Source organism: Cydia fagiglandana, chromosome 20 (assembly GCF_963556715.1).
Source record: "Cydia fagiglandana chromosome 20, ilCydFagi1.1, whole genome shotgun sequence".
NCBI lineage: Eukaryota > Metazoa > Arthropoda > Insecta > Lepidoptera > Tortricidae > Cydia > Cydia fagiglandana.
Window position 1 is genome coordinate 13381295 of NC_085951.1, and position 12188 is coordinate 13393482.

The 12188-nt window shown below is 36.8% G+C and overlaps 2 protein-coding genes across 2 annotated transcripts in view; both read left to right on the forward strand.

The window, feature by feature from the left end:
• Window positions 1-12188, forward strand: part of LOC134674463 (uncharacterized) — a 402905-nt gene that overhangs the window by 118511 nt on the left and 272206 nt on the right. The gene's annotated exons all lie outside the window — the stretch shown is intronic.
• LOC134674487 (uncharacterized) overlaps window positions 10461-12188 on the forward strand; it is a 55713-nt gene continuing 53985 nt past the window's right edge. Inside the window, exon 1 of the mRNA XM_063532586.1 lies at window positions 10461-12068. Within this exon, the coding sequence (XP_063388656.1) occupies window positions 10827-12068 (1242 nt within the window). The 5' untranslated portion in view covers window positions 10461-10826. The remainder of the gene's footprint in view (window positions 12069-12188) is intronic.

Below are 12188 nucleotides of genomic sequence, written 5' to 3' on the forward strand. Positions count from 1 at the left end.
TCAAACCCCGGCTCGTACCAATGAGTTTTTCGGAACTTATGTACGAAATATCATTTGATATTTACCAGTCGCTTTTCGGTGAAGGAAAACATCGTGAGGAAACCTGCATACATCTGCGTAGAAATTCAAAGGTGTATGTGAAGTCCCCAATCCGCATTGGGCTAGCGTGGGGACTATAGCCCAAGCCCTCTCGCGCTCGAGAGGAGGCCTGTGCCCAGCAGTGGGACGTATATAGGCTGAGATGATGATGGCACATTAAGTACTGTGACAGAAGTTGTTTTGGTTTATTTTTAGTTGTTAAGAGAGTCAATCTATCTGGCAATTATTGTAACAAAATACCTCACTATACATCAAGTTACATTTAGCTTCAACAACTTCAAAGTTACATGTTACATCCATAAAAAATCATACGTACATTACAATGCTCTATGAGTGATATCATAAGACCGTTATATTTAAAAGAAAACAAAAGCATAAATATATTATACGTTAAATAAAATATTTTTATCTTAACTAACTTAGATCGTAAATAAGTGCAGTGAAAAATTAAATAAATATATTGGCCAATTTAATTTTTTCCGCGCTTAGTTGAGAACATTTGAGCATGCTAGAGCGCTGCAGGGTCCCACCTCGATTATGCTATCTGAATCACTCATTTGAATATGCGGGCGCGCGTGTGTAACGGCCTTTATTTATACTTTTTAATTTTTTATTGTCTATGGCTACCAGCCGACTGTCAAAGTCCTTATTACATTGTAAATAGGTGTATTTTTGCTTGATTTTCACTAGTGTTTGGGTATTTTATGGCGGCGTTGAAAATTGATTGGTAAAGTAAAGGGTGAATTTGATGACTGATGGGATTTATAGTGACTGGCTCTTATAATTTAAGGACAATATGAGCAGTTATTAATGCCGGTATGGCATGCTAAACACTAACGTTCAGAAATCTATATGTAGAATCGTAACGTAAAAAAAATACATTACAAAGCTTTTACTATACTTGGTCAAGCAGATCTTGTCAATAGAAAATGGCGGCAAATTTGAAAAATGTAGGCGCGAAGGGATAGCGTCTCATAGAAAAATTGAATTTCGCGCCTTTTTCTACTGCCAAGATTTGCTTGATCTATATATTGTGCGTAGTGGTAAAAAATCATATCTCGTCAGTTAAAAAATCGCTCTCGAAAACAATGAAAAAAGATGAGTAAAAGTTCATATCATAAGCAGACAAAAATTAAATAACAGTTACGAATATAAACAGCGACAATTCACATGTAGGTACGGATGTAGTTACATAATTGTATTCTATCCTATTTTCTCGGAAACGTGCGTATTTGTCATGCTACTTCAGTCAACCTCAGTACCTATGTTTTGTACCGAGACTGACTGAACAAGCAAGACACGTTCGTACGTACCTACGTAAAAATAAATATGCAGTATGCTCTACATCTGTAGTTTATTTTTTAAAACCGACTACTATCTCATTGTCCTGGTTGTGGTTCTGCCAGAAAAGTATGCGGCTATCTGTTAGAGTGAGAAAGTCAAATAAGTACCTACTTAAAGTGTCATTCAATAGAACTTGCTAATTATGTAAACAAAAGTTACTAGTAAATTGACATTCAGTAGCAATTTTAGTATGGCGGTTTGTTAACATAGTTAGCAAGTTCTATTGAATGACAGTTTAGGTATTATACCATAACACTTCTGAATGCAACAACCATCAGTAAATACTAGGTTTAATCTAAGCCTTGCATTATTATTAGACCGTTATCAATGTTTAATTATTAGTAAGGCCGACCCATCCGCGAGTGAACGAGGAAGTGAATGAATGACTTGACCTTGTCTGGTCGTGTGTCCCCTTTGTGCGCGGGCGCAAGCGTGTCGCACTGTCGCACTCGCAAACCAGGGGGGCTACTGCGAAAACCGAAATTGCGGGGATCTTTCCCGTTTACTCCAACCAATGAAGGCGTAATTAGAATGACGGAGGAAGATGCCCGCAATTAGCAAACTTCGATTTTCGCGATTATAGCCCAGTATAAATAGATCGATAGACCTCATCGCCTCTCGAAGTGTCACCGATAATCGCATGAGATTCGCGATACATTGCGGAATTTGATCGATCGATAGAATTTGTTGCTTCTAATTATTAATTAGCTAATCTAGCTAGATCCCCAGGCCCCAATTTCACATCGGTGACAGGTGCGAGAATTGTAAGACATCACTGTTGCTGACGTCACAGGCATCCATGGGCTACACATGGACATGGGTCACCGTGGTGAAATTGGGGCCAGATTGTGACGGATTGTGGTAGTAGCGCCCCCTACGCCGAGTTTCGCGTAATATTCCCTATTGCAAAGCTTTCTTAGCGACGCACGTGCTCGGTAAGCAGTTGGAAAACACAACTAGTTAGATAATATTCGCTTTTACCAATAAGGTCAACAACCCTTATTAGAGGACAGCTTGATTGTTAGTTTGTTATGAACTTTATTATATTTATAGTTGGTCAAACCAATTTGTCAGTCAGTAAGAACCATAAAAACTATACTCATCCTTTTCTTTTGGGTGCTAGTGTAGTAGTACTAGTGTACGACAAAGATAGTATGATTCTCTCTGTCTATGATTGAAATGAGACAGTCCTTTGACAAACTATATAAAGGTATAATTGAAATTAAACAATAGGTAGTAATGTATTCACAAATATTTAATTCCCATGCGTTTTAATGTAAGCGCTTAGCCACCTAGATACTTCTGACATATAATATACTTAGCTATTTTCTGTTGGCTGTATACAAAACCAATTGACACATTACCTATTTGACGGTTGACAGATATTAAATACTATGAAAAATTGGGACATAAAATAAAAGCATACAGGGTGATCATGAGACGTGAGCAGGACTAATCCTGCACACTCAGTAACTGATAATTGATCGATCACCGTCATATTTAGGTGAAACAACCACACTTTTTCCAATTTTTTTACTTTTTGGCGAGGGCAAATTTAATTCTCTACAATCATGGTCACCCTACAAGCCCTGAGTAATAAACATAAAACCTCTTTAACCGTAATGACAACATTATGATTACGAAGAAAATAAACTGTCAAACTTGAGTGAGATACGAGTTTTTAAAAGTAACCAGACCGTGATGACATTCAATTTGACACAGAATATCGGCAGTTTAGTATTCTAATTGTAGGGTGACCAAGCATGTCGTAAATAAATTAATAACTTTTTTTTTCAACACGACTAGAAAATTAACGTTAACCTCACTAATACTGATACGAAACAGTTGCTTATAGTAATTTACGAAATGTGCAGTGTTAGTCCTGCTCACGTCTCATGAATCACCCTGTATTTTTCCCTATGTTGGCCGTAATTATCGCTTCGCACATATAGCGAATACCTATCTTATCTTTGTTTTTTTTACTTGGGTTAAAAGTCAGTTACAGTTCTCTATATACTGTTTGTGAATTTTACTCTTCCATTTTGAAACCTATTTTATTTAACCTAACTTATTACCTAATAATAATACATTTCGATGACTCTCTTTAAGAGGAATTTCTCAGGAATAGAAGATAGAGCCTAGAGCATATTTGCCTGTAATATTTTTTGTTTTTCAAATATTTTTTATGTGTACCCTCTAGGTACTTAAGTAGCTAGAACTTAGTAATTATTTCAATCTACAGCATCATATTCGAGCATAGCAATTAGGAGGGCGTAGAGGAGGGTAAATTTTCAGATTCTGTCAAATTACCCCATTTCACGCACAAACGCAGCTCACGCACACTACCTCAATTTACTGGGACAGGTCAGTGACCCCTAATGTTTTTTTAAAGGTGCTGTTTCGAGTTTAGTGTTAACTACTGACCTCCTTTGAGGAATTAAAACTGTCAAACTTTCCTTTGTGAGAAGACAGAGAAAAAACACTTTTTATATATAGCTTTCCTTGTTTGTTCATGTCATGTCATAGGTATGTGACGTATTAGGTAATTATTTATTTTCGTTGTTGACTTTTGTATTAAGATAGGTACAAACGGCGACGCTCTTAACTGTCCATCGGTAGACCTTATGCCTTTTGTAATAAGGTTTACGAACTGTCAGTTAACAGTGTGGTGGTGTGCGATGGTAGGTATGCGGTTTGTAGACATAGACCAAATTAAAACTAGGAGTTTTATTATTAAAGATATAAGAAATCGTCTATTTTACCTACTCGAAGTGAACTACTTATATCTAAAATTATCCCTTCATTAGTTATATATAGGTCTTGTAACATATTATTTACAACTAAACACGCTTATTATATTTTACTTATAACTTAATTTTTAAAGCTCTATTGATAATAAGGCTTTAAAAACATCTAATAGAATGCAGGTACTACGCTTATACTTTTGTAAGTCAGTAAGTGATGCTTACTTAAAACTTATCGGGAAATCAAAAAACTCATAATTACCTATATTAAAATATTTAAATTTACTATTCCATCTCATACGTTCAATAAGGCCCGGGACCGGGCCTTGTCACCTGCACTGACAGAGGGCCTTTTTAGCCCCACATAATATTAAAGAACTGTGTCCCGGATAGTATGGGTTCTGGGCCATGACCATGACGCGTCCCGAAGTAACTTATACAGGGCGTAATCGTTAAGTGTAGCCAGGCTATAATTTCGTAAATATAACAGATATCAGAAAACATCAAATTGTTATCGAAAGTGCGTTACCCAATGAGTAAAATTACATTAAGGGGTCATCCATTAATTACGTCACACGTTTGGGGGGGAGGGGGTCAAGAAAATGTGACATGTTGTGACATGGGGAGGGGGAGTCACAAACACTGTGACGTCACTTTAACTTCATCACTATTCATCAGTAACCGAAAATTAATTTATATTTTTTTATTCGCAGTACATTTAAATAATGAGGTTTTGGAAGTATGTAGGTAATTTTCGTTCCTAATTGGTTTTGTGTTATAAAATTACATATATATATTTATTTTACCAAAAATATTTTTTTTTAAATAATGCCGAGCTAGTACTGCCGATTTCGTTGAAAACAAAATTACCTAAAATGTGACGTCACACCAGGTGGGGAGGGAGTTGCAAAATGTGACCAAGTGTGACAAGGAGGGGTGGAGGGGTCAAAAAACCTAGAAATTCATGTGACGTAATTAATGGATGATCCCTAATAACTTTTTTAAATAAAAGCAGAAATGATAGATTTATTATTTCATAAACGGTAGTTTTATTATTTTATTACAGTTTATCATCGCAAATAATGAATCTCAAGCAGTTTTATCTCTTACGACACCAACGTTCTTTGAAGGGTGTCTTAGAGTAGAGTTAATGTCTGGGATATTTCTGTTTTTATTAAAAAAAAAGTTATTAATGTAATTTTACTCATTGGGTAACGCACTTTCGATATCAATTTGAAGTTTTCTGATATCTGTTATATTTACGGAATTATAGCCTGGCTACACTTAACGATTACACCCTGTATATCATTAGAAAGTTCATAGCCTATATCTATAGAATATATCGTTCTTATGAGCGTATTTGGTGGGCATACCTTATAAGTTTCAGTACAGGAAAAAGTACATATGAGCTGTACTTTTAATTGTTAGTACAATCGGTATCAAATAGATAGTGACGGCCAAAGTGACCAAATATAGCTATAGGATCTAAATGTGAACGAATAGGGTTAGGTGAGGCATATAAGGCCCACCTTTATTTTAACTGAAATAGTTTTATAAATAATCAGGATATTATTACCAATTCAATTCAATATAGATTTCTCATTTGTTCATGTTTCTTCATATACCAAAATAGTTATAAAAATATTCCGGCGCTTTTGAAAAATACACGTTTTATAAAAAAAACCATACCATGTTGGTTCGGAACCGGGCCTTGTTACTTGCACTGTCAGTGGGCCTTCTTAGTCATAGTACAAGTTCAAGAATAACAGAGAATATTACTGGGCCTTATTACCTTTTATCATGAATTAATTTCATCTTCAATTTAAATGGTCTAGTAAAATAAGGCCTACATGAGTCATGGAAAAACAAATTGTATTTTATTTAGAAAGTACCTATATGTTGTTCATAGTCTTCAGTAAGCTGACCTCTAAGAGTCTATCTATTATAATAATTAATGTAGATTGACAGTTTACTTAGCAAATTGTACTTTTACCTTTAAGTTTTATGTCGGAAATATCTCACCCAATTTGTACTGAAACATAAGCATTTGAGCGTAATTATAATTAATGATGTTTACTGATTGTTAATCTTAAATATACCTACTTAATATTATGAAGGGCACTTATATTATTTTAGCGGACCGAGCGGATGTATATTTTTGTGGACCACTTTTTTATTTAAATAATTAAATTGTAATTCATTTCAAACAAGGTTATTACAATTAGGGATATAAGTAGATACCTCACCTATCTTATTACAAAGCATTACAAAAATGTCCAAAGGCCAAAGCCACGCTGATAAGACATAAGACCTTATAAACGACCTCATAAATATAAACGTTCACTGAAAAAAACCAAAGGCATTTCTCATAATTTTATTTCGTTACTGAGTTATCGTTTGGCACCGATAATCAATGAAATAAAAGCACGTTGTTGTTTGATAGATACATTTATATAAACATCGTCACATGAAACCAATATAATATTACTCGTAAACCAGACCACTGCTGGTATTGGCTTTAAATATCGTTCTTTCAACTGATAATATAGCCACAAAATCTCGCTGAGACTGCAGGTCGAGTCTTGATTTCAATTTCTTGATGATATATCATTGAATTAACTTTCAGAGCTCGTGATAGCTCTTAGAATAGCAACAGAACTAGTTGAAACTAAGAATTTTATTGCTGAAATTATGTGAACAACATTGCTCCGTCTTCATAAATAAAATTTTAATAATTTATATTGCTTAGGCTAAAATGTGAAGAATTTTGTTGATAAATTGTTTATCTAGTATATTGTCATTATGTCATATATGTTTTTAAAATGACGTAACATGAATACCAGCACAATGAAAATTTATTCCAATAAGAAATAACAAATCTTCAAACTTTTTTCATTTTAAGTGAATTAGGAAGAAGCTAATTACACTGATTTGGTTGTATTCATATATTTTATTAAATAATTTGTTATATTTTTTAAGTATTATGACTTGTGAATAAAAAGAAATCGAAATTTTAATGACTCTAGATCTCCGTGTGACGTTATTTATTTACCCTATTTATTTTGAACACAGTTTTTCAATGGTATCATCATTCGTATACGGATATGAATTTCTGTCAATATATATTCCAAAACGAAATGTCAAACTGGGAGATCCTGGTACGCGTCCGCTTCCAACCAAGCCCAGCGGGCATCTGATTGAAAGGAGAATTAGACAGATATGGCGGATGTATGGAAATTTTACGAAAGTTTACGTTTACGATTGAATTTCTCTGTAGCCTTTAAGAAGAAAAATAGGAAAAGCCTGATTCGTTGTAGTCCAGTTATCTGGCTTTCGAAATCACTCGATTTTATAGCATGAGCATCGATTTTTTTATACAAATTTTACTAAACGCTGACACTCGTTCATCTCGTTTTAGGTACAACTTTGCATAAGTGTATTTATTATATTGTAAAATATTTCAGATTTTCAAGGGTGATTCGTTGTAAACACACTCTTTGGGATAATAATGACATTTATTATAATTTTTTTTATCAAGAGATGTGAACGCTAGCGACTAAACGGTGACTGCCTTTTTCGCTGATTTTGCTCGATGCAGTCTTAAAGAAATGAATGAATGAAAACTTTATTTCAGGCAACTAGTGGTAGACCAGACGACTAGATATATCCCATAGATAAATAAATACCTTAAAACTAGCATACATGTACCTCATGCCATATACATAATTATAGGCATGTAATAGGCACCTACTTATCTAGACATTTTTGACAGCCGACTCCCAGACAAGACAGCTGTGCGCCACGGTCAATTCAGTCAATTGCCCTAATCGTGGCTAATTGTACCCCATTGGCCCAATGTAGACCAATTAGTGCTTTTCCCCGCCACATGGCTCATTGACACTCTTAGTCACACTTGCACCATCCCACTAACCCGGGGTTAACCGGTTAAACCTGGAGTTACCATGTTACCAGTACAATTTGACACCAGGTTAACGGTTTTACGGGTTAACCCCGGATTAGTGGGATGGTCCAAATGGGCCTTAGTCACACTTGCACCATTCCACTAACCCGGGGTTAACCGGTTAAACTTGGAGTTACCATAGTTACCAGTACAATTTGACACTAGGTTAACAGTTTTATGGGTTAACCCCGGATTAGTGGGATGGTCAAAATGGGCCTTAGTCACACTTGCACCATTCCACTAACCCGGGGTTAACCGGTTAAACTTGGAGTTACCATAGTTACCAGTACAATTTGACACTAGGTTAACGGGTTAACCCCGGATTAGTGGGATGGTGCAAATGGGCCTTAGTCGCACTTGCACTAATATTCTACTAACCCGGGTTAACCGGTTAAACCTGGAGTTACCAGTACAATTTGACACTAGGTTAACGGTTTAACGGGTTAACCCCGGATTAGTGGGTTGGTGCAAGTGGCGCTTAGTCACTTTTGTTCAGTCATCATCATCAAATATCGGAGCGGCCAAGGTGTTTACAAATATCTGAACGTGGCTCTATTATAAAGGTGTTAAAGTGCATGTTTACATATTTTTGAGCTCCGATATGTGTGATGGCGACTGTCATCGTTGTCACAGTTGATTGACTATTTCGAAGCCTTACTGCTATGATGATAAGGCCCATCAAAGGGTAATTTGTGTTGCTGTCAAAGCGACAGACCGACAGATATGTGGTTAATTACATGGTATAAAAATGTAATGCAATTTGGGTGGACTAAGTAACCTCGTGCGACTTTGTCTGCGTAGAATGAAGATTTCTATGATAAAAACTATCATGTCCTTTCCCGGCACTCATTTATATCTAAAATTAAATCCGCCAACAGTTTATCTTAACTAGTTTATTCTCAGAAATATGTTTTATTGTTGTTTTAAAATATTAAATAAGTATACTTGTCGTAAACACCATGGTAATGTTTTCCTTAATAACCTTTAATTAGCAAAAGCCAAGATTATCTGTTAATTAGTTTTAAACCTATATTACACCATTTCCTTGTGTCCGCCATATTTACAAAGTCATTTACCAACGCAAATACATTATGACCCAATATCGAAATTACTTACTAACTAAGTAAAATGTAATTTTCATAATCAATCTTATGCCATAAATAAAAAAGCAGTCATAATCAATCTTATGCCATAAATAAAAAGTCTAAATTCCAAAGTAGCATTCAAAATATAAGAGCATTTAAAAGTAATTTCAAAACGAACAGTGTCCATTGACAGCCATTGCAAAACCATAGAGTAACAAAATGCCCTGGATCGATTACAGTATCTGTGGTTCGAAATTTAAAGTCTACTTTTGACGTTTGCAACGTGTAAATACTACATTCTGAACGAGTCCGTTGTGCAAATTTACCACGTTATCTTCAGTTTATATTATGCCAAACTAGTCTTTTTGGCAATGGGTTAAAGCCGTCAATGATTTCCAGGTTATTTTTGTAAATCTATAGGAATGCATGTCGAGCTCGCTCATTCATTATGGGAGCTAAAATTGCTGCAAGCATAGCCCGAATGCCACATGAAAGTTTTACATCGTTTGAGTTCGGTTTCGCTGTAAACTTCAATAGATTTAGCGACCCGATTTTTCCTTGTTTATTTGGTTAGGACTGGGTTTTTTTTATTTAATTAAGTACCTATTCAAGTGAGTCATAAATAGATTACTTAAATATGTCGTAGAACTTATGACGTCAAGTTTGGAATTTAAGTTAAAAAAATATGTGAAAAAGAAAAACTAGTGCGTAAATCTTTAATTGAACATAAAAGACAAAATGAATGAGTAAATTATTGTTTTTAATGAATGCGTGAGAGATATCTGATCAATAGTAAAGATAGCCTAACCTGGAGTCTAGTCTGGAGTTAAGTTTGATCTGAAAAGTAATGCTGAAACATGTATAAATTTACACCCGTGGTAAAAAAGCCAAATAAAAACTCGATTTAAACAATCATTAATCGAATCAGCCACGGTGGTCTTGTCTGTTGCATTGCATGATTGGCTATCTGTGTGCATGTAGGTAACATGGCGCCGATCTGCTTCATTTATCTACTGCATTTGCTTTTAGTTTTTAGTGCGGTTACGCCACGCCGCTCCCATACAAACAACGGCGTATGAGCGGAGTAATTATAGGGATGAAACACCGTTTCAGATCAAGCGGGATCGAGTCGGAAATAACGTAGAATATCGGTCAACACAGACTCGACTCACATGATGGACTCTGAATTAATTGCAGCACTATAGCACCGGCCGCGGCGCGCGCGGACGCCTCGTTCGATTTCCGAACGAAAGCCCGCGAACGGGAAGGCGGGAAACGTTTTGAAATTGTTTATGGTTTCCTTTTTTATTTTTAACGCGTTTTGTTTTTAAATTTTATTGGCTGTTAAAAAGTTTCGTGTTAAATAGTAATTAAATTTAAATGTTAAAAATTGTGCCAATCTTTAGTGTTTTCGAGATAAAACTCGTGCAAAAATAACTAATCAGTAAGGTCAGAGATCTCCGCTGTTTCGTTCGGTCCGATAACGGGTGCAAATGTCTTAAAAGACAGAGTTGCTCGTAACTGCGCGCGAAGCACACGGTTACTGGAAATAAGTAAACAAACAGTGAATCATTAAGCGGTTATCAATGCAGGATGGCGTGTCAGGCCGCGAGTTGGATTCCGAACGCCGTCGCGACAATACTGCGTGCCGACAGCACGGCACAGCCAATAATCGCTTGGTTAACAACTATACGCGATTCTACGGAAGAATACGACCCTTTAATGACTGTGAAAACGGATTTATCGGACTCGGAAGATTCGGAATCCACCACAACTACAACACCGGATAGCGCGTTCGATGAAATACTCTCGCAGTTAGGAAAAGAAATTTATAAATTAGACGAATATCAGAAGATTTTAGGTCCAGAGGAACAGGAAGTGTCTCTAAGCATTTTGAATATTTTTGACGAGTGTTTGGAAGGATTCGAAAATGGTTTCGAAGTGAAGGAAGTGGGAAACGGTTTTGAAGTGACTCCGGTACAAATAAGTGCGCCGAGTGAAAACCGTGATGTTCCAGTGAAAGAAAACGGCGTAGCCAAGGCCAAGGAAAACGGCGACGAGTGTAGCGATTGTGAATCGACTTTATCTGACATCTCTTTCGTTACTAGCACGCCGGCTAAGTGTGAGAAAGTGAATGTTGTAAACACTATTTTTTATCAAGGTGAAGGCACGCCGGTGCCGCCGAGGCGGTCTAGGTTAAAAACGCCGTCGTCTAGTTCGTCTTGTTATGACAATATGGAATTGAAGACTAGTGTAAACAATGGGATTAAGCGAGATAGCGACAGCGATTCAGAGAGTACATGTTGGAGTTATAAAGAATGCAGCGACGCGGACGATCCTAAAGACAGGTACGCTACCGTCTGGTCCCAGTCAACGGGGTTTCATAATTCCGATGAGATTTTAAGAAGGGTTTTATCGCAGAACCACGCGACTATATCGCGATTGTCTTTCGATACGGCCAGTGACTTCACGCCGACGCAATACTCGGTGTACGCGCTGCAAGAGGTGGGAGACAGGTGCGCAGTCGACGCCATGACGCCGGACAAGCCTGACGACGGCGGCTACGAGCCCGTCCGCGACGCGATCACCATCGACGAGAACATTTACGAGGAGATCGAGTACGGATACAGTTTTACGGACGAGGGTTGCTCTTGTGGCGGCAGTGTTGAAGTTGAAAGCTGTTCCATCAGTGCCAGCTCCGAAGGAGTCGGAAGAGACAGTCCTGTGTACGCGAATTTAACAGACAATGACGCCTATGCGGTCACCGCAGACGTCCTATACTGGAGAAACGTTTTGCTTCTAGACCCATATTACAACGAAGACGAAGAAGATGAGGTAAGTGTTTAGATCATTGCATTGCGTGTTGAATTAATTATTGTATATAAGGCGGCTTGCGTCTACACCTCTTATATGTACGGCGTTTCCTGTTGTGTGTGTCATTAGTTTCGTTAAATA